Genomic DNA, 23,790 nt, shown 5'->3' on the forward strand with positions numbered 1-23,790 from the left:
CATTTTTTATTACTGAGTTACGAAGTATGGCTAAGTTCTTTCTAATTATAGTTCAAGCAGGGTGATAATTTCTTGTCAACAGAACTGGCAGAGTATTTTAAAGGTGAATAAGTAAATTAATCCTTACATATCAGAGCTTTTGTACTACAGATGCCTGATTTGGTTAATAAGGAACATGTGTGATTTGCAAAATATCTTAATGCTCCAACACTTGTTTTTAGTCTTCCTAATATGTTGAGTTACATACTTTCTTATCTCAATGGGATTACTGAATAATCTGTGTAGTGCTAATATATAGTGTCAGCATGCAGTGGGATATGTACCTTTTTTGCTGTGGGATCGAATGGGTTCTGTTCTTTTGTGCAAGAAGAACAGATTCTTTTTGAGGAAGGTCTTCAGTTTTTAATACTTTTTTTCTTTTCATAGATATTTAGGATTTGATCATGCTGCCACACTCTTTCATATCCGTGACAGTCCTTCTGATTCTGTGGAAAGACCAATCTACCTAACAAACACATTCAGTTTTGCAGTCCTCATACATGATGTTTTGTTACCAGAAGAAGCAAAAACAATGTTTAAAGTAAGCCCAGTTCCAGTGGAATAGTTTTCCTAATACTAAGTGTTTAAATATGCTGCATTTTGTTAAATTGTAACTTTTGGTCTTCATTCTTCACTGATTCAGGTCCAGAACTTCAGCAAACCTGTCTTAATTCCACCTAATGAATCCAGATATATTTTTACACTTCATTTTATGCCTTCCACATCATCTGTTCATATAGATAACAATATTTTACTCATCACCAACGCTTCTAAATTTCACCTACCTGTCCGAGCATACACAGGGTTTTTAGATGTAAGTATTTTCCTTCTTTTCTGAAGACTTTAGTGTAATTAGAAACAGAAGCCACAGAACTCACTTTAATTCTTTATTCTGTTTGTATGGGAGGATGGCATTTTTAATTTCATCATGATTTTACAGATAAGGAAAATGTCACCCAAAAAACCCCCACTTCACCAGTTCTTTCCATAAACACCTGTTACTGCTGAAAAAGACCTTTCTGTTCCTTTTGGCTTTATGTAGCAAATGTGTAGAACTTTGAGACTGTCACAGTACTGCTGTATTTGATTTTTTTTTTTAATGCATTTGTTAATGAGCTTAGAGTTTTAGTATGCTTTGTTTATAAGTTAAGCTAAAATGCCTTTTTCAATCTTTTTAGTACTTTGTACTGCCTCCTAGAACTGAGGAACGGTATATAGATTTTGGAATATTGAGTGCAACAGAAGCTACTAGCATTTTATTTGCAGTCATCAACAGCAATCCGATAGAGGTAAAGATCAATTCATTTTTAGTTTTCTTTTTAAAAATTTTACATCAGTGTTGTTGAAAATACATTGTTTTGTTCTTTTTAAGCTGGCTATAAAAAGTTGGCATATTATAGGGGATGGTTTGGCCATAGAGCTCCTAATGACTGAAAAAGGAAACAGAACAACAATAATTGCAAACCTTCCTGGACTACAAAATGCTAGTGCGTCAGATCAGTCTTCAGTAAGTAATCTTTTGAATCCATTGCTTCAAAATAGATTTAGAAGGAAAAAAAAAAAAGACAAACTTGTATACTTTTTTTTTATAGCTCCACTTTAGCAGGGGTTTTATTTGTATTTTAAGAAGTTGTGTTATATTCAGATTAGTTAGATTTTGAAGGGGGAAGATTCAGAGACTGTAATCTTCATGGCCTCAGATGATACTAACTGTTTTTAAGGGAAGAGTGGAATTTATCAGCACAAGGAGCATTTAATTTTTCTTTAATTTAATTAATCACTTATGAGTTATAATTTTTCTTGTATTTACCATTGACAGATGTGTTTCAAACAGACCAACTTACAGAAATAGGGGGTTGTTGGATATGTTTCTTTGTGAAGTTTGTTTAATGGAAGACAATGGATGACTCTGTTTCTACCATTTACAGGTGATACTAACATCTGGTTATTATGCTGTGTTTAGAGTAAAACTAATAGCAAAAGAACTTGAAGGAATTCATGATGGAGCTGTGCAAATCACAACAGACTATGAGGTATATTTATTGTATATTCACTGGTGCTGCACAAATGATGTGTTTTTTTTAATGTGAACGTGAGAATAGGTTTAATAAGGCAGGGAGGAAGGTGACAAATATTTTGGTTATCTTAATATGAGGGTTTTTTTCTTAGTGATCTCATATTTTGTACTGTAAGATTTTCTAAACTGGCTGAATTAACTCAAAGTGGTTGGTGAGTATAGCAACTTGTCTGAATTTGTACTGTAAATGACATAAAGCATGAAGTTTTAAGAGTTGTATTAGTGGATGGATTGCAGTTTCAGGGAGAAGTTAACCTTGGAGGAAATGACAGTTGTGCTACTGATGCTGTATCTTCTCTGAGGGAATGAGGAATGACTTTCATTATGCTTTTACCTGGCTTTCAGAAATTTCTATTTCAGTCTGACCTGATGCTTTGAGGTATGGGTCCACATGAGCTTCAATGACATGACACATTCTCAAAGCATCAATGCATAAATTTTTTGGCATGACACATCCCAGCAATATGCTTTTTTGATGCATTGTCAGTTACTAAAATCAAGGTATAATTTTCAAGGTTTATTGTAAAAAGCCACTGTGAAAATTGCTTTGGAGAAATTAGTTTGCTGACAACTGATGCAGCAGAGTTCTTCCGCTGAGGTTAGTAAAAGAGAGAAGATGATCCAGTTAATTCTCAAATTTGTAGGTCTTTCTTGTTGATACTAATAAATCATTTCTTGAGAGATTCTAAAACATAATGGAATGATATTTGGTATCATTGGGTTGTAGCTTTCACTATCTTTGAGTTATATACATAGAAAAAAATAAATGTGATGTTCATGCTACGCTTGTGAAGTCAGAAAATGATACAGCTTATTGTGTGGTTCTGACAAACCTATGGAAAATAGGAAATTCTTAATTTCTGCCAGTTGTCTGAGATTTTCGACTTTTTTTTTAATGTGCATGCATGTGTGTGACCCTTCGGTATCAGAACCTGAACCTTTTCTTTTCTTGTTTGTTCTTACAATTTACTCTACTTATACAGTAAGGATCTCCTTATTGAGATGCTTAGAATTACAGTTAGAAAAAGGAGTGCAAAAGGGACAGAAATACTGCAAATACTATCTCAGGGTCTTTTCATGACTTCTAATGCTTTTTTTTGAGAAGTTTAGTTTATCCTCTTCCCTCATATTCTTTTTTTTAAAGACGTCATGCTGTTATCCAACAGAATAAGCCCCACTCAAGTAAGACTAAATGATGCCCCACTGGAGAGCTTGCATTTTAGCTTTGCTGTTGTGTTCCACATGAAATGATGCTAAATGTGATTGAGCAACGACGTGCTTCCTATTTTTCTGTAGTATTGATGGAATGAACAGCTAGCCAATATTTTGATCTGAGAAACCATTTTTAGAAAGTTTTCTTCAATAAAACTTTGAAGAGACAAAGCCTGTGATTGGGACTGAATGCTGAAGTATGACGATCTGTGTTGAAATTTTAATTCATGCCTCAGTGTCAGGTTTATATATACGTTTGAAACGTGAATTCTAGAATTTCAGGACTTCGTTACTCTAAGCAACGAAACAGACATTTAAAGACCGAAATTAATGTGCATTTTTCTAAACTTTGTTCTTTTTTTCAGATTTTAACTATACCAGTGAAGGCGGTAATTGCTGTGGGCTCACTGACTTGCTCCCCAAGACACGTTTTTCTTCCACCATCCTTTCCAGTAAGATAATTGGTTCACAGCATTAAACATTGTGTTTTCTATTTGTCTGTCCCTTTCAAGAGAAACTGCTTTCTTGAATTGTTGCGTGTTGTCATATTGTTGGAGATTGCGCTTCTGAACTCTTAAGATACTACTTGTCACTGTTTTTTACACATGTTCCAAGCATGAATTATCCCTGTTTCTCTTCTACTGCATCTACTTGCAATACTGGCATGGTCCCAGACCTGATTCTTTGCAGCTTCGTTCTAATGTAGCTGTGATCGCTTGGTTATTCTTACCATTTCATGTGTGTTGGTGCTATGACTAGGAGAGAAAAATGCAAGTGCGTTTCTCAGAAACAATGTAATGCCAGAAACAATTAAGTCAGCTAACGAACTGAAGTTTCAGGATGAGAAGTCCTTGATCTCTATGGAAGAATTACTTTATTGTTTCCACACTGGAAGTGGATCTTCTTGAGAGGGTACATGGCAGAGTACAGGAATAGACAGTCGCATGAATCTGCGGCTACTCTGCTGCTCTGCAAAAACACATAATGGCTGTTCCTGGGAAGTGACAGGTCTTTCATCCTTGCTTCTGCAGTAATGTTTACTCAGGGAGTGCCAGAAGCAACTTCTTTGCTCAGGGCTACAGATTCAGGCAGCAAACCATTATATCAGTTAATATTTGCTTTTCCACTTCGCATTCAGCATAACCATGGGAGCACAGGCAGTAGAGTCATTTTGATTTTACAATTGGCATCTTACGCAAGTGTGAACTTCATGTAACTTCTGATGAGTGGAGAATGTAGTATGACTGAAAATCATTGGGAAAGGGATTAAAAACTGAAAGAAAAAATAGGAATGGTAGTAAAAGGAGATGGAGATGATGTGGTAGAAATTACTCGAGCAGTTTCCTGTGAGGATGGAAGATCAGGGATATGAATTCAACTTCAATATATTTTGAAAAATAGCACTCATAAAGGAGAATACTACAGTCTGTACTAGTGATTACTGTACAGGTTTAGGAAAAACTTTAAATACTTGACTGGAGAATGTGTTATGTTAGAATAACAGAATAGCATCTCTCCTAAAGGCTCAGGCATTCTGGAACATTGGAATGGCAAAGACGTGAGTGTCTTGCACCCCTAAGCTGTCTTTCTGACCCAATCTGGAAATCAGTCACTTTGTGCAGATCAGTTTGTGCTCGATGTCCTATTCATATTGCTTATAGGGAGCGCCTTCCTGAACAGACTGGTCACATCTACACTGTGCAAACGCTTGAAGCAGTCCCTGGCTTGGTGCCTATTCCGCAAGCCTCTCGCATGCTGCTCACGCTGCTCATCCACAGGACCACGTTCTGTTTCACACTTAACCTAGCTTAGACTCCTTTCAGTATTGTGCATATTGTTTAGAGCTGCCTTCAGTACGTAACTGCTCTGCCTCAGCACCATACTTGGCTAGGAAGACGTTTTCAAGCTTCTTTTGGCCTGGAATAAGGGTCTGGATTTCCTCTGGCCCTTCTTTGGGTTCTTTTGAGGCCTGAGAATTCTTAGAAGTTCTTTCTGTTTCTTATATCTCATAGTAATGACTCTTTTTCCCTCCTTACTCCTACTAAGAAGTTACTCCTGAAGTGTGCTTATCTGATGGTTGTGAACATTCCTGCATTTTTTGGTCCAAAATTATTCCTGGCCACTTTATAACTATTTATTCTATGTCAGCACTGTCCTTGAGCTTAAGTAGCTCTCTTCCCTCTTTTAGCACTTAACATCAGTATAGAGCAGTGTATCTGCTGTGGTTTCCTCTTAGTAAGTTTAAAAAAAAAAAAGCCATTTTTTCCCCCAGTCTTTCTCTCACTTTATAGGCTCTGTATTTCCCTGCTCATCATTCTGATCTTTTCCTTCATCTGCAGCAGTCTCTTTTCATATGTGAGTGGTCACACATCTACATAGTCATCTGAGTAAGGTTTTAACTTATTCTTTTACAAGTCTTAATTATTTCTAGTGAGAATATCTCAGCTGATCCATGTTGGAATTGCTTCTGTGTTTCCTTGTCTGTACTGCATAGTCTTAATCTGTCATAGGATCAAGCATATACGGTACGGTCAAACCTTAAAGTAAACTTAACTTAAAATAAACTTACTAGATTTTTAAATTAACAATCTTGTGTTTTCAGCTATTGAAGTCGGTCCTATTCCCATAAGTGAGGCAATCTGTATGCTACCTTGATTTTTCAATATTCCGAAAATGCTTAACTTCGCAGCATCAACAGATCTTTTCTTACTTCTTTGTACCAAGGTAATTAGTGAAAATATTTCTAGACCAGTCTTCTCCCACTAATTATTTCACCCTGATTCTTTCCTTCTTAGAATGCTGCTTGTCCTTCAGATGGCTCCTTGCTCCTACTGCTGATCCTACAGTTTGCGCACTTGAAAATAATTTTTCACTGGCACTTTATCATGCTTTACCTCATGACCATTAGATTAGTGATCCTTTTTTGAAAAGGAAATGCAATAGGGCTTGTCAGAGGAAGATGCTAGGTTAGTCAGCAGGACCTTAGTAAATCACTGCTAATTTATCCCATTATCCTTTCACCTCCCTTTTTATTTCCTACTTCACAAGTTGTTTTAAAGCCTTTGGTTATTCTTAAGGTCAAACTGTCACGCTTACAGTCTCATAGATCACTTTTTACTTTTATCTTTAGGCTCTCTATTTCCTGTTATTTGACTATGTAGTGTCATCATTATCTGGATATTTATTACACTTATTGTTGCATCTGTAACTTCATCTATCAGCTGCTCTGTAAGCCTGTGACAAACTGAAATAGCTAATTGTTCATTTCTTATTCTTTCACTATAGATAAGGCAATTTGTTTTCTGTATCCTCATTTCTGTCAAGATTGTTATCTTTCTTGAACCCTACGGCAAAATACTTTATTAAATGTTAGGCCATAAGGTGGTGGTTTTGTTTGTTTGTAATCTCACCTTTATTTTGTCATCTTTTCTCACTGGAATGATTGAACAACTTCTCAACATCTTAATATAATTCCAAGATCTTGGTCAGCTTGTTTTTATTATGGGGGGAGCACTTGTAATGCTGCATTTTTCAGTCTCTAAGGCATAACTTCTTTGCTGTCATCATTGTCGCATCCCCAGAGTGCTGTAATTTTTGTTGGCTTCGTGCTCTTTTCTAGTAAACTTCTCAAGTGCTTGTTCATTCAGGGGGCCTTTGAGCTCCTGCTTTACACTCTTTCTCATATTTGAGAGTATAGGTTCAGATAGCGTTACCACCTTTGACAAAAGTCTGGACTGTTCTGTGTTTAAGCCCTAAGCTTCTCAGAGCAGTCAGCTTCGGTAACTACTTCTGTTAGTTCATTTCTTAGCTCTTTTGACATTGAAGAATATTGACAGCAGACTTGCTTTTCCTTTATCTTGGGCTCATTTCAAACTAAATGTACTTATGATCACTGAACACTGAATGAAACTTTCACATCTAGTTATTTGGAAATGCCTCCATTACATACTGAAACCGAGACTAAAATATTATTAGCTCTTTTTGTTTCGATGTTTGGGGGAAATATTTGAGAGCTCTAACATCCAGGAATAACCAGGCACTACAGTTCTAGTGACATTTGTTTTTCATTTCATATCTAGGAAGTAATTCTTCTGCAGCCACCCAGTTCTCAGTGCTGTCTGTCTGTGTTTATAATTTTCATGGGTCTGCATCTAGGTCCAATTTTCAGGGTTCTGTAGGAGACTGTCAGCACTACATTCATAGTGTATGTTGTCCTTGTAAGGATCACTGTTTTGATTTAAACAGATTTTAACTGTGCTAACTTCTACTTTATAATGGTATTGTTAGCTTACAGTGCCACCTTTCTTGACTGTCTTCCCTGAACAAAGCATATCTTCAAGGACCCCTGTGCTAAATATCATTGTTCTGGGGTTTTTTTTGTTTTATTCTTGTTGTTTTAATTACTGAACAGTAAAACCTTCCCCTTTATCTGTTGTTTTGTGTTTTAAAGCTGAGTAAGGGTCTTAGTAAAACCCTGTTCGTTCTACATTTTAATGAACCTTTATCTTCCCCAGTTGACAGAGGTTTGTTACTTGTGGTGTTCCATAGGTGAAGCTCAGACATGGTCATTTCTACCTCCTGTTCAGTTTAACAGCACTTATGCTATTTAGCAAATCATTCTTGTGGTTTCTTTCCCTCTCTGGTTGCTGATATTGAGACTGTTTTGGTACATTACTATTTTCTGAGGCCTCAGTAGAACTTTGAGCCTGCAAAGTACATCTCTCTGCTTCAGTCCTTATCTTGAGAAATTAAAAAAAAAAAAAAAAAAAAAAAAAAAAGGCTAAAAATAGTTGATTTAAGGCAACCAATTAAAAACCTCTATCCTATTCATTAGAAATGTCTTGGACATTTGATTTGCTTGTATTTGTTTGATATCAAAGTTGAAATTGTCACCAATCTTGAATAGCCTTTCTTTTTTTTTTTTTTTTTTTTTTTTTTTTTTTTTTTTTAATCTTTTGCCCTATATTCACCAGAGCTGGGCTTTGAGGTAAGGTGAAAAGCGTGACCACAGAATCATTTACAAGTGACGTCATACCGGAGCGAGTTTGAAAACGGGTAGGGAAGGGGAGCTCAAGCATTATAATGATCCTAATAATGGCATACAATTAAACTATGCATTCTGTGCTTAAAAGGTAGAATAGTGCTTGCTTCAAAAGAGGAGGCAGGGTTTAAAGGTGTGGATAAAATTCCACTTTTGTTGTTGTTGTTTTGGTTTGGATTTTTTTAATGTTGTGTTAGTATCCAGTATCTTGATTTCACTGGTGATGAGAGAGGGCTGTACCTATGTTTTAAAATGTGCTCTGTCACCTGGAGTGTTTGTAATCTGCAGCTTGACTCTACCGTAATCCTTTCAGATTATTTCTAATCTGTAGGACCTATGTATGTACTGGATCTGCTATTCTAAGAAGCCTGCTTTGCTTTTGTATTAGGAGACTGAGAAAACCAAAGTTTTCCCTTTCCTTTCATCTTTTGGTCCTTTTTTTTAGCATAAATTGATTAAATATAACTGGCATCCTATCTCTCCTAAATCCTTAAGACCTGCTTATTTTGAAAGAGGGGTGAACTGTGTTTGGAAGTAAGTGGAGGAAAGAATGCAAATTCACAGAGAACTATTTTTGTTTAGGTTGCATGATTTAACTCCATACTTAAAAACCACAGCAGAATTGAAATATTGTCATCCTGCATAACTAAACAAATGTACTAGGGGAAAAAATATATCATGCAGATGTGTTTTGTTTTTTCTTTAGGGGAAAGTAGTCCACCAGAGCCTGAACATTATGAACTCCTTCTCCCAGAAAGTGAAAATACAGCACATACGCTCCCTGTCTGAAGATGTGAGGTTCTATTATAAGAGGCTAAGAAGTAATAAAGAAGATTTAGAGCCAGGAAAAAAATCAAAGGTTTGTTTATGCCTTATTTCTACAAGTTCTCTCTCATCTATAGCGTTTGTAAATTTCTATGATTATCAGAAATCTTTTTCCTTTTGTCTTTGGTTTTTGGAGTTACTGTATGGCTTCTTAATTGCGCTCTCCTATCTATTTTGCAGATTGCAAATATTTATTTTGACCCTGGTTTACAATGTGGGGATCATTGTTATGTAGGATTACCTTTTTTATCTAAATGTAAGTAACTTTCACCTTTGGAATTAAAAGTAAAAAAAATCAGTTTTCTACTTAAACAATGATTTTACGTGAAGGGTTTAAAAATACATTATATTTTAAAGCGGAATCTAAAGCTCAGCACAACTTAGCAATGCAAGAAGATACATGGGATTCTGACTGGGATTTGCATGAAAACTTGTTCAAAGGCTGGATGGAAATAAAAGAGAACTCAAGTCATAGGTAAGTTATTTTACCGTAGTTACTTCCACAGTGCCTAAATCACTAGATAATCCTGTGTTGTATATGGTCAGTATAAAATGCAGATTTTTCATACTGCAGTGTTTTTTGAGTGAGGATCGAAAAGGAGTTACTCAGCCTGCTCTGAAAACCTGGTAGGGAAAAAGCTTTTTTTTTTTAAAAAAAAAAAAAAAAAAAAAAAAGGGGGGGGGGGGAGTTGTATTTGACTTGAGGAAATTGACTGGAGCATGCTGCAGTTCTTGAAGAGGTGGCAACAGCAACAGTCGCTGCTCTCATAAAGCAGATGATGTTCATGTTTGTTCAGGTCCCTGCTTAATTTTTTTTGACATAGTAGTCATAATATCCTTGATTACTCTAGTTGCTCTTGGATTTTAAAAGGTTATCTATTGCTACTCTTCTGAGATTATTATATTCCAGTGAAAGACGAAATCATCTGGTATTTCTCCTTGAGAGATACTAAATAGACAGTGATTAATCATTGTCGTCTAATTTTTAGAGAAAGTCAAACTCTATGGGCTGATATGTACTTTTTAAACATCTGCTTTCTCATATGTAAACAAGAGACACAAGTTAGCATTCTCAGCAAGTAATGTCTCATTTGTGATGGCAGCATTTGGACTGCCATTTCAAAAAAGGTGTGGGTATTTGTAGAAAAACAAAATGACTCTGCGTAGCTAAATATAATAACAAAAACATACCTTCTTTATCAGTTTTTTGTTACAATGCTGATATGTTAATAACTCTAAAGAAATTTGACTTGAACAGAATCCTCTATTTATCCACACTGGTAACTTTCAAGAATGTTTCAAGGAAAATTCGGTTAGAAATTATTTCTAAATAAGTAGCAGTTTTAGCAAAATATATAATGCTTTTTAAAATTAACTAGCTATCCAGGGTACCATTTAAGTAAAGGAGAACCTTTCCTTAGGAGCACAGTGGGGGATCCAACTTGAGTATTTGGAGCCTTTCCAAAATACTTTCTAGGTTTGAAGTCTAGCATTTCGTCAGTTTTACTGACTGGAGGACTCAGTACTGTTAGTCTTGTTTAAGCTCACAGTGGAGAGCTTGTGGGAGAACTGGAACCAAGTCTATTGCGTAGGTCAGAAAATAGCAAAGAATCTCATTCGGTAATGGAAATAGTAGCTCTCACCAAGTGTGACTAACTCAGATTTGTTTTGGATTTGTTAGAAGTTTAGGCACATACTCCATGTATCCATCACAACTAGAGTGCATCACGTTTACTGTATGTTACAGATGAACAGTCGCAGTATGTTTTTGGGAGTATCTGGGTGTTGTTTTGGAAACAGTTTGTAGTAGGACTGTTTTCCTTTCTACTGCTTATACCTTTGCCAAAAAAAAAGCCAGTCAATCATTGTTACATAATATCTCTTGATCTCTTAAAATATATTTTGGGTTATTTTCATTTACTGATCTGATTCAATCAGATTTTCAAATTTGCAACAATAAGAGCTAGGTACTTTCTGATGAAAGATAAAATTTCATGTCTCTCTATCCAGAGGATAGTGATTTAAGAGAAATGCAAATGCTGCAAGATTTATGATACTATACGTAGGTCATACCACATTTTCAGCTCATCATCTTCCATAAATAGGCCCTAGTAGAGTTTAGAATGGATAGATGTTGATAACAGCACATAAATAGCAAATATCTTTAGAATACTTGGGTTGGTCTGCTATAGCATGTTTTGGGGGATTCTTGTTGTGTTCTTTAATGGCAGTGCATACGAACAGAGTTCAGATGTTTTTCTTGCATATAAATATAATGGACTGTGCTATTTTTCAAATTAATATTGTTTTCAGGGTACTTTTAAGCACTTTTCTTGTTCTAGGCTTTCTCTCTCCAAGTTCTTGCCACTTTACTTTCATAAAGTAAGGTGTTTAATATTTTTCTAGACTGAATGCTATATTCGAAGTAGACACAGATCTTCAGAAGGATGTCCAGTTGAAAGTCACAGCAGAAATGGCCTGGCCTTCTATACTCAGTTCACCACGCCATTTAAGCTTCCCGCTCACCAATACAAACAGTTCATCAGTAAGTTATTGTAATGATAGCGTCTTTTTATAGGGACTGTATTTTTCATAACTTCTTGTAATTAGAATTAATCCAAAGGTAAACTTTACAAAAATTGTGTTTCTGATTAGGAGGAAGACATTTTTCTAGAAAATCCAGCTGACGTTCCTGTGTATGTTCAATTCCTTCCTATAGCTCTGTATTCGAACCCATCCACCTTTGTCGATAAACTATCAGAACGGTAAGTATTATTTTAAAGTATGCAGGGTTTTCTCGCTCTACTGCGAAATGCATTTTACAAAACATAAGTGCAGTCTTTGGCAGCTGTCTTGGCAGTTACAGTATTGGTTGCTTCTAGAATTTGGATCATTGGCCCAATGGGAACAGAATTTAGGCTGATTGTCACCAAAAGTCCCTCTGTATTCTTTGGTTGTTAGCCATCTGTTGGGGAAAGCTGCTGAGCTAATATGATGTTCACATTGTTTCCTTAATGTATGAAGGAGGAAATAAGAAAAATCACGTGATACTTTCAGCTGTGTATTGTTTTAGTCCTACCATAAGTTCTTGATTTGTGCTAAAATCCATAATATGTACAAGTATATTATGATCTTCCTTGGTTTGGAGGGGAAAAAATGATATTTTTGTTTCAGGTTTAATTTGAGTAAACCAACAAATTTCAATCTGAGGACTCTGGAGTTCCAGGTCTTCAGAAACTGTGTAAGTATTTCAATACATTCTTTAGATATTGGGGGGGAGGGGTTAAAAATACGTTGTGGGGGGTTGTTAAAATGTTGCTTCAAGTTTAGTATTACAGCGTGCAAAAAATGTAATAGTTATATTGGATGTTTTCAGGGAAATAGTAAAAGTAGTGCTTCTTCAAATGTAACATAATATCACTTTCACTGTACGCTTACTGTGTAACAGGATTGTAGAAACTACAGAGGAACTGTATTGACTCATTTTCTTCAGCATGGTGGTTGCTATTTCTAAAATTAGCTAAGTATTGGGTTTTCCATGGCTTCATTCTTCATTTTAAACTTGCTTGAAATTTTGTGGACAACCTTAAGTATATACTTGTTTTTATAGGTCTTGCAGCATCCTGAACACTTTCTTTTCTAATCCAATATACATGCATTTCCCCCTCCATTTACAGTTAGTTTTAGATTAACAATTCAGTGCTTGCAGAGGCAAATTTAGCAAAATATCCTGCTTTCAATAGTTCTTCTATTTGAAGTTTGCCTTTTTCTCCCCTTTCTTTCCTTTACTTTGCAAAGACAGTATTCTGAAAATGTTTTAATATTGGAACATAGAGGATAGAAAATAATACATAATGGCTTAATGTTAATATAGTGTTAGAAATGCACTTAAAAAAAAAAACTTCTGAACTAGAGCATGAGAGCTTTATGAATCCACATGTAAATGTTTTAGCTCAGTTGCTCTGCTCTTTTGGTTGTTAATAAGCACAGGTGGATTAGTAATAGAGAATTTCTTATGCTATCAATTCTTTTTCTCTGGGTAAAAGATACAGTATTTTTAAGATAGAAATGTCATGAAGATAACTTCTGAAGTAGAAATAAATAATTTATAGAGAAATAATTTAGTATTTGTCACAAAAGAGCAACATGTTATTTTGACTCAAGTAGCAAAATAGCTTCTGTAACATGCTTTTCTTGTCTGATCCAACTCCAGTTGGCTTTCAGGCCCTTCAGGTTATATGAACCACTGAAAGGGAAATTCCATTTCATACTGGACCAATGTAAGCTTATGTGTATATTTTAAGGGAGATGAAAATGTTCTCCAGTTGATTTTTAACTAAAAAGCTTTTGTGTAATCAGTTCATTGGGTAGTATACTTTATGACAAAACCTATTTTCTATCTAAAATAATATCAGTTCATTAAATACTTGTAAAAATTTCCTATTTTAAAAAGTGCTATTTGTTTGTTTTCCCCACTGTCTTAAGGTCCAGCCACTGCAGAGCACTGTAGGAGTTGCAAAGGGCCTGGCTCGACATTCAGTTTTAAACCTAATATTAAAACCTGGAGAGAGAAAATCTGTCAAAGTAAAATTCACTCCAGTTCTTAATAAAACTGTTTCATCATTAATTGTTATCAGGTATGATAGATACTTCTGAATTGAGTTTGAGTTTTTGATGCTTATTGTTTATACATAAGGTCATATTTGTGACCAGCTCTCAATAGGAGATTACCACTTTACTAAACTGTACAATCATAGGTGTGATTTTGTTTAAATGTAGTTACATGTTTTACAGTAGTTAAACTGTATTCAGTATATACTTTCTGATTATAAATATGTATCCTGTTATTATACTTAAATTCTTAAATACATGCCTTGAAAGTAGGGACTTATTTATAGGTGCCATTTGCAAGGTCCAGCCGCAATTTGCATCTTTCTTGTAAAGAGGAGCTCTGTTTGAATAACTGCATTTAGCGTTTGAATGAAGTGTGGTGCTTTCAATATGGTGAAGAAATACAAGCTATAACTAGTACCTCTTTGTGTGTGTGTACGCTTTGTTGTGATTTCTTAGGCTTCTTGCAAATACCATGTATGGAGATGTGCACAATTTTCTTCCATACTGTGGGGAATTATCTGTGGGACTGCTTATATCTCTGTCTGCCAGGACTGGGATATAACTTCATAGTCTGTACAGATGTTTTCAGGAGCAACAGACTGCGTAATTCTCTTATGAATGTTTTTCCCCATTTTCTGTGTACCCAGAAATAATTTGACTGTAATAGATGCCATAATGGTACAAGGACAAGGAACGACTGAGAGCTTGAGGGCTGCAGGCAAACCTCCTGGTCCAGGAAGTTCTTTACGCTTTAAAATCACAGAAGCATTATTAAAAGACTGTTCAGAAAGTGAGTACTTCTTGAACTACTGTGCTGAACAGAAGTGCAATGATGTTTTACATGTACAACTTAAAATGTATGTGTGGAAACAATTCTTCTCTCTTCTAGTGCCCCAGAAATTTAATTCGTTTAAAAATATTAAAGTTGCTTCTTAATTTAGGCAAAAAAAGAAAAAGAAATATTTGACCTTTTTCATTTTAAGAAGATAATTAAGAAATCGAAAAGTAAAACAAATGTCCTTCCCCCACTAAAATTCAAGGTAGAGGAGATAGAACTTCTACTGGGATAACCTCTAATTCTTAAACATAAGTAAAATTGGATCAAGACTACCACTTTCTATGCATTCTGACTCCTTCAGAGTCTTCATGTACAAGGCCAACAGGGAAAAGGGTAGAGCGAGTTTCTTTATGAAAATTCAATTCCAGACAAATTCTGTTCTGTGTTCAGGGAGATTAGGAATGTCATAAGATTCTTTGTTCTGTGCCCCAAGTTTGCTTCTGAGAGGAGGGCAGTGGAATACCTGTATTTCCAAAGGAACTGCTAAAGGAGGTTTAGTCTTATCTGGTATTAAAATATACTTCATTACTTGTGGATTTTTAGAGATTTATAAGGTGTCATGTTAAGTATCTGAGATTTTTCTGCTTTTGGGGAATGGGTGGGAAAAAATCAAGAGAAGCTTAGTCACTGTCTGTTACACATTGTAACTTAGATATTTTTTTGCTAGTAAGATATGTGTAGCTCAGCAATGGATGTCATTTTTAAGGCACAACCTCTAAGATGATATCAGTATATCTATATATTAGAATATATATCAGATATCTATTTACTCTGTTCTCAAGAGAACAGAGTATTATCTCAGAAATAAGTTTTACTCACAGAGTACCACTCTACTAAGCAGTAGATCACACAGCTTTACAGCTTAGCACTACTGCCCCACAAAAAATAATCTGTCAGAAGTTTGGGGTTCTGGGTCTTTTGCTAGTGAGTTAGTGCTCTGGAACTGTATAAGTGCTCCACCTTGATGGTGATGAGAATCTGGCTGCAGAGATCTGTTCCTGCACATTATCCAAAGATGTCCATGGGCCTCCCTAGTTCTCCCTCCTCAAGTAATATTGACAGAGCTGTCTCTTCTGCTTTAATTTACGAATATATTGGAGGATATCAGTTTAACACCACAGTAATTACTTTGTTCTCTTTGTTTCTAGAAATGAAATTAAAAGAACCAAATTTCACACTGAGAAGATCATTTAAAGTGGAAAATACAGGGCAGCTGCAGATTAATGTGAAATCTATGGAAATCAGTGGATATACATGTGAAGGATATGGATTTAAAGTAGTTAACTGTCAAGAGTTTGCACTAAGTGCCAATGCCTCTAAAGACATTGTCATACTGTAAGTGTGTATTTTATTACAGTCATCTGAATGGAGTCTTACTCAGGAATTTTGTATTCTTTGTTCTATTTTGGAGTAAATCTGTTTTGGTTAAATTGTGGGATGTTTTACATAAGCTTTGAATGTACTTTTCTTAAAACTTAAAAGATGAAATTTTTCCTCTGTTCATGTAAACACTGGTTTTTTGTTTTTCTTAAAAAGAACTTAAAGATTTCATGACTGACTGTAGTATTACTTTTGTCACTATCCGGTAGATATAACTTACTGAGTTGGAATAGTGATACTATACAGTTTTTTATGCATTTCCTTCACTTGGGGTATGAATCCAGATTTACATATGTTTTTGGTGCATTGCAGTATGTGAAAAGAGCTCTTGGTCTAAGGATTATTATCATAATGTACAGCATTTTAATTCTGGATATTTTGTCTGTTTCCATGATTATGATGATTAATTCTGCAAATTTTTAATGTAAAAGATCTGTGCACCAAAAAATTATCCTTTAACATTGCTTGGATTTAAGGCTAATTATTTAGAATATGCTATCTAAAAAGTTTGGAAGATGATACTGTTATGCAAGAGGATATTACGAGATATTGCAGACAAAGAAACTTTTCTAGTGTTTCTGCAACAACTGCAGTCTTAATTGTGATGAGACAAGAACATAGTGATGATGTTTTTTGGAAAGACAGTTTTGATTTGATTCAATTTTGTTTTAAGATGAACATTTAAAATCTTTACAGCTCACGTGATTGGCTCTGCTGCTTAGTTATAGCTTAGTTATAGCTTAGTTATAGCTTAGTTATAGCTTAGTTATAGCTTAGTTATAGCTTAGTTATAGCTTAGTTATAGCTTAGTTATAGCTTAGTTATAGCTTAGTTATAGCTTAGTTATAGCTTAGTTATAGCTTAGTTATAGCTTAGTTATAGCTTAGTTATAGCTTAGTTATAGCTTAGTTATAGCTTAGTTATAGCTTAGTTATAGCTTAGTTATAGCTTAGTTATAGCTGTACCTATACATCTGTATAGGTAGATCGGGGAGGTGCTTATAAGCAGAATCAATTGCATCTTGAACTATTTGGAAGATGTGCGTAAGTATTTTTTTGGCTAGTTGTGTGGATGATTACTAGTCATATTACTAAGGCTATTTGTTAAAGAGGCCATGACTGACATCCCATTCAAACTATAACTGGCATTTTTTTAAAGAATGACTGTGAATAATGTAAGCTATCTAGAACTTCTGTGTTTTTCATATGAAGAGTCCTAATATGCTTCACTTTATTTTCAGGTTTACACCAGATTTCACTGCTTCCAGAGTCATCCGTGAATTAAAATTCATCACTGCAGGAGGCTCTGAATTCATATTTGTCTTGAATGCCTCCCTTCCATATCATATGTTAGCAACATGTGCAGAAGCACTACCCAGGCCCAACTGGGAACTCGCACTGTACATAGTCATCTCAGGAATAATGAGGTAGTGTATCTATCTTTGTTCTTATCAGTATATGTACGTGAAATACAGCTGCTTGAATACAGATTACAGAGAAGGTATAAAAGCGATGATACGTGTTATAATTAGCGTAAAATAAAATAGTGAGGTGCAAAAGGAGAACAAATTAATAAAACTACTGTGGATTTAGTGCAAGTGGCTTTAGGGTTCAGAAATACTAACTTTTTTCATTCAAAATGAAACAAAATAATATACTTATTGCTTGGGCCTGTTTTCTTGAGTAAAATATATTTATACTCCTGTTAACCCAGGTAATGTAGGGTTTGGGGGTTTTGTTTGTTTTTTTTTGGGGGGGTTGTTTTGTATGGTTTTTTTGATAACTAAGCCAAACTTGCATTGAATTAGGTGTTAGAACAATGTAGTTACCTTTGAGTTTGAAGTATCCCGTTGGTAGCGTTATGCTATAGGGAAGATATGAGACAGTGGCTTTAATGAGCTTAACAGATGCTATGGATGAATTTAACTTTGCTGTCATTTGTATGTGACAGACAACTGGTGATACTAATAATGGAATTTCTGAGAACCTGAAGGGCATTGTTCATGACGTGGACACTCAGAGGTTACGCAGTAGTGTATTAGTGTACTTTTTTTCTCAGCAAAGAGAGAGATATTAGCTGTGACTGAGATTTGAGCTGAAAATTGCACTGCATTTGCCTTTTCTAACCTCTACTGATTTTTATTTTTGAAATCTGAGGTTATAAACAATGCCTACCCCCTAATCTCATGGATGTGAGACACTTTTTCCCCAAATGCCCTTATCTAGAGAGAACCCTACTACAGAAACATAGTAATAATTGCTTTTTCCCTTTTTCATTAGCATTAAACTTGTATCATAGCATGTGAAATGGCATGCTGCTGTAGACATCTGATGAAAAAGCGATTTTCTAGGGTGGTGTGAATCGGAAGGATTATCCATAGCCTTTGTGGCAAATCAGAGGTGTAATATGCCTCTACCTCTTTTTTTTTTTTTTTTTTTTTTTAATTAAGATATTGGCTCTTCTAGCGTAGTATGCTATAATACATAAATGTTTTCTTGGGAGTGATAGGAGAAATTGTTAGAGAAGGTAAAATGTTACAACATGCTGCTTTTTCTTTTCTGACTCTTCAACACTTTCCTGAGTGATGCACTGTTTATTTCACAGTATTGTTTTTCTGCTGTATAGTTGCAAGAAATTTATAAGTTTAATTTCTCTTTAGTTTATTGACAGTGAATAACATGTTTGTTCAGCTCACAAGTGTAGTTTGTCTAGAGAATTTTACATGTACTTTATTTGTGAGTTAAACTTTACAAAACAAAACGCAGTACTGATCCTTTCATTCACTCTGTCTTTTTCATGCAAGTACCAAACATCCTACTTGGCAGTAAGTTAGAGGAAAAATTATCACGTGACTATTTCATAATATTCCAAGCATTAGGAGCAGGGTCTCTATCTTTTAGGATGTCATAATGTGTAGGGATTTCTTAGTTGCCATTAACACACTTCTGTAGAGTGCAATGTCTAGGAACGAACAACTTGAGGAGTTTGTCTAGCTCACGTTTTTCTTTTGATAAGGTATTATTTATTGTTGTCTTCCCTAAATCACTGTTGTTTTGGATAGTTACCATACTTGTGGCCTCAAATATTGAAAGCCAGCTAGATAAGTGTTTTTTTGTTTTTTGTTGTTTCTTATGAAGACCTTTCCAACTAGATAGATGCTCCAGGTTAAAATGGTGAGGTGAAAGAGGGAGTACCAAGAACGTTCTCTGGTGTCTAGACCACGTTATCCCCGCTGTCAGGTTCCTTAGAACTGCGATATGAAAATATAAAGACAAATTTGTTTTGCTGTTTATACAACTCCAGACTAGTTATCTTCATTTTAAAAAAAGCAAATAAAAATTGCCAGACCCGAACCACCACAACCCCTACTCCCCAATCAAAACCAGAATGTGCAGTTAAAAAGACCTCAAAAAAAGATTTTGTTTTGTTTTTTTTATTTCAAAGTTTGTGCTCAATTTATCAAACCAACAAGGCTGGCTTATCTAAAGGGAGTAGAGTTCTTATCCAGTGGACTGCAGAGGAGGGGAAGCCCTTAAGGTGACTTTTTGCTGCAGCCTCCACTATACAGCCTCTGCCGGGCCCAGAGCCCAGCATCGATACATCAAGGGGAGCAGTGTGAGGTCAAAGTGAAGAGTACCCACCAAACCCTCCTAAGCCCCCCATCTCCTAAAGGCTGTATAGCACCATGATGGTTGATGGATACTTTTGTTGGTATCAGTCTTGCGAAACTTTGGAATAGCATCACTGATTATAATTACCAAGTGAGAGAGATTATGCCTTATTCTTTACATCCCAAAAGAATTGTATTTTTGATGGCATGGTAGTCAAGGCAGATATTGCTCTCTTGAACAGGGGTGTTTGAGCTTGTGTGAAAAGATTCCCCTGTTTCTTTAACATCTGTTGCTTGCTCACCTCTTGGGTGAGATTTATCCTGCCTACCTCCTGCCATCTGGTTGTGTATCTAGAACCCTTTTGATCACTGGGTCAGGGAAAGGAGCACTGAAGCATCTATAACCAGCTGAGATTGTCTCTGGAGGCACTTACATTTCTGGTGATAGTTGATAACTCAGAGACAATGCCTAGACTAGATTCTTTTAAAGAACTGCAGTTAAGCAAGAGGTGTCTCAGCCTTTTGTGTGAACTAATGCTGTTTTTCATATGTCTGGCTTAGAAAAAAATGGCAGTCAGAAGTGGGATGAGAAAAGAAATTGAAGTTGCTGATTTGTTGTCCATAGCACCATGATGAATGTCTCTGCAGTGATTTTCTTGCTTCATTCAAAAATGTAGTTTACTGCAGTGGGTTATACAACAGGCGAACTCTCAAACTATTGCGGCAGATGCAGTTAGTTGTAAAACTCCTTGAAGTAATGAATGCCCTAAACTTGTTCTCCAAACAGCAATACATTTCTCTATGAAGGGTCCCTGCCTTTAAAGCGGAATTGCATTGGCAATCTGTGAGAGCTACTGACCACCTAGATGCCATTTTAATATTTCAAATATCTTTCTTTTTTCCTTTGGATTGGTATTTTTGGGAGCTGCATGCCAGATTTGTGTCTCTAATTTTTATTCTCATGGTTATTGATGTTTATATCATGCTAGGTTATGTCTCTTATGCTTTTGTCAAACGTAAAGTTGTAGTTTGGATGTAGTTCTACTTTTCAGGTATCCAGTACATAGCAGAGTATACAAATATGTTGATTAACTTCATTAACCTGAAAAATTCTCAAAACTAAGAAATACTTAGTTGCTTCTCTTCTCCTTTGTAGTGTACTCTTTCTCTTGGTAATTGGAACAGCCTATCTAGAAGCTCAAGGAATTTGGGAGCCATTTAGGAGACGCCTGTCCTTTGAGGCGTCAAACCCTCCCTTTGATATGGGAAGGCCATTTGATCTCAGGAGAATAGTTGGAATTTCATCTGACGGAAAGTAAGTATATGTTGTTGGTGCGTGGGTTTTATTGTTATTGTTATTATTACTGTTATTAGGCCAGTTAGACAATAGTACTGCTCTTTAGGTGATCCTCTTATGGACAAAAGACAGCCAATCATAAAAGGTTAGATAGACATTGTGATTATGAGAAATAATCATCTTTTTTGTAAAAACAAACTGTAAAATTTCCTGTTAATGTTCTCGAAAATGAAAGGCGTATGCCGCATAAAAATTTCAGGCCAAAAGTTCCTACTTTTGGGGTTGTAAACTAAAAAAGAGTCTTCTCTTTTCAGTATTTCCTTCTACATGTATATTGACTGTCCTTTTATTGTGTGTTTGTTCATATGTGCAGTGAGCAAGCAAATGGGAAATAGTAAACACTACTGACTTGTCAAACAAGTTTTAGGCATTTTGTTGATTGCGTGCCAAGAACCGCGTAGTTGAAGGTTGTTTTGGACATACCAATTCTTTTTTCATGAGGGAAGAATAGAGACATTGTAGAGTATATTTAAACACTTGTTGTTCTTCCAGCTTGAATGCGCTTGGGTCAGATTCTCATCACAGTTCATCCAGAGGGATCTATGGAGCAGGCGGTTCCTCTTCACGATCCAATGCAGGGAATCATAAGCAATGCAACACAACAGCACACCTTCACAGCAATAGAAATGCACCTGATGTTGAAAACATTAAATCTAAAAACAATTCAAGCATACCTAATAGGACTTCAGCACAAGCAGCTTCCATGCAGTCAGTGAACAGAGCGGGCGCCTTTATCTTGGATTCAGGTGCCACAACTCAGGCTCATGCCACAGGCAAAAGAGCCAAGGGGACGAGGCAGAACCAGCAGCCAAGCTCGCAGCAGGCACTAGCTTCGGCAGAGCAGCCCCCACAGCAGCCCCAGCCGCCTGGGCCCCAGCAGCAAGAGCAACAGACTGAAAGTGCTTTGCCACAGTTACCGCTTCTCAGCCCGCCTCACGACGAATGCGCCGGCAGCAGAAGGCACAGCTCAGAGGATTCAGATCTCACTGGGCTCATAGAAACTATGGACAAAGACTTTGACCACCCAGAATCCCCTTCCCCAGATGTGTTTACAGAGCAGCCCTCATCTCCACTAGCAAAAAACAAAGGTAATACAATTCTGCTTTTTTTAACAGGATGATTCATTGTGTAAGCCACAGAACAAGATCTGATCAACTGTAAAGGTCATGGTTTCACAGTGTGGAGGGTTTTAGCTTCTCAGCTGTTCCCTGCCCTCCTGCATGTGTCTGTATGTCTTGAACACTTCCTTTATCTATTTTATGGCACTGCAGTTCTCCATGCAATGCCAGGCTGTGATTCTTCCTCAAAATGTTTCAAAAAATTTGCAAGGAGACAAATGTGAACATTTAGATACCTGACCTGACAGAGGTCAGATATCTAAAAGGAGAGAGAGACTTTTGACTGCAACTCCTTGGCCTTTGAATTAGCATCCTTCCCTCCCACCACCACCATTTGGATTGGGGCTGGGAAACTGAGGGAAAGAAAAGGAAGTTGCCCTACTGTTTTATGAAAACTAAGACAGAGAACTGTAACTGTAAATCACTGTAGTATTGTTTAGGAATGGAATTCTTCATGCCCAGATTTGCAGTTGTGGTAGAAAATCCTTGATGTCAGGTGGCCAGCAAATTAATATATGGCACCTGTGTTTATAAATTGCATTCGTCTTTGTATGAGGTTAGAGCTGAGTTTGAATTACTTAGGCATCTCTTCAGTTGTCTAATATTTAAAACAATTTATTGAATTTCATACATTAAATGTCAGTTATTTTACTTCTAAAAATACTTTGTTAGAGTAGAACTTCTTATGATGCTTTTTGTATTAGTTATTTCAGTTGTGTCCCAGAATTATGTGGTTATTAAGATTAAATTTGAAACATTTATATGTTCATTTTTAAATTTTTCACTTTTTCTTAACAAAAGTGTTGTGCAGAAACAGTACTGATACTGTGTTGCTTATTAGAGAGAAAGTTTGGGAAGAGAATGCTGGGAAGGCATATAAACCCTGGAGCATCTGTATAATCGCACGCCATGCACCACAAAAGAGGAAAGTACTGTTATGCATTAGCAATTATGAAGCTTCAGTCTGTTAACAATAACCATGAGTACAAAGTTATTAAATGCTTACAAATGGACGTGAAGTTGCATCTGCACTTTCAAATGAGAAATTCTTAAGTGATGAGAGGTTTTGGGATCCAGATGAACTATGCTACTTTTATTTCTGGTTTAGTTTTTGTTTTGTTTTCAGTTTAGACAAAGGGAATTATGACCTGTTTATCAGGTATCCATTTCATGAAGGCTAAATGGTATTCCAACAGATGACATGACTGCAGGTAGGTTTCATGGGCTGCATCTACATTAACAAATAGTGCAGTAGTGCAGCTCTGTAAGGTAAAATGGCTGGTAGCAAGAATCTGGCATCCTCATTGTGCACACTTGATGGCTTTTACTGTGGGCAGATCCAGTCTCATGGACTGTGTGCCCAAGAGGGTTGGGAATGCTGCTGGAGCACATTTTCTATTTGTAGATTATTCTAAAAGAAAACTAGTTCTTGCACTCCAAGACAGCTCTATGATGCAGCTGGCACACGGTAAGTGGGGACAATTGAGAGTTTGTTTCGAAAGCCTGTTCCTGATCCAAGTAAATGTTTGTAGCTGTAACACTTTCTAGCAGTTTGTGTATTGGGAGTTCATCTTAGCAAACAGTTGCTCCTAAGTGATGATAGACCTGTAATTACTTTTTTCAACCACATTTAAATGCATTTTCTTGGAATAAGTTCTTGCCATTTGTTTGTCTATCCG

The 23,790-nt window shown here is 36.1% G+C and overlaps 1 protein-coding gene across 1 annotated transcript in view; it reads left to right on the forward strand.

Annotated features, from left to right (window-relative positions):
- Positions 1-23,790, forward strand: part of TMEM131 (transmembrane protein 131) — a 107,370-nt gene that overhangs the window by 69,075 nt on the left and 14,505 nt on the right. Inside the window, 18 exon segments of the mRNA XM_064502030.1 lie at positions 427-580; positions 683-853; positions 1,218-1,328; positions 1,412-1,546; positions 1,968-2,072; positions 3,694-3,780; positions 9,076-9,228; positions 9,375-9,450; positions 9,552-9,669; positions 11,601-11,739; positions 11,850-11,959; positions 12,369-12,435; positions 13,680-13,831; positions 14,456-14,598; positions 15,795-15,981; positions 17,267-17,452; positions 20,793-20,951; positions 21,486-22,081. Coding sequence (XP_064358100.1) covers positions 427-580; positions 683-853; positions 1,218-1,328; positions 1,412-1,546; positions 1,968-2,072; positions 3,694-3,780; positions 9,076-9,228; positions 9,375-9,450; positions 9,552-9,669; positions 11,601-11,739; positions 11,850-11,959; positions 12,369-12,435; positions 13,680-13,831; positions 14,456-14,598; positions 15,795-15,981; positions 17,267-17,452; positions 20,793-20,951; positions 21,486-22,081 — 2,849 coding nt within the window.

The sequence above is a fragment of the Dromaius novaehollandiae genome, chromosome 1 (assembly GCF_036370855.1).
Source record: "Dromaius novaehollandiae isolate bDroNov1 chromosome 1, bDroNov1.hap1, whole genome shotgun sequence".
NCBI classification, from domain to species: domain Eukaryota; kingdom Metazoa; phylum Chordata; class Aves; order Casuariiformes; family Dromaiidae; genus Dromaius; species Dromaius novaehollandiae.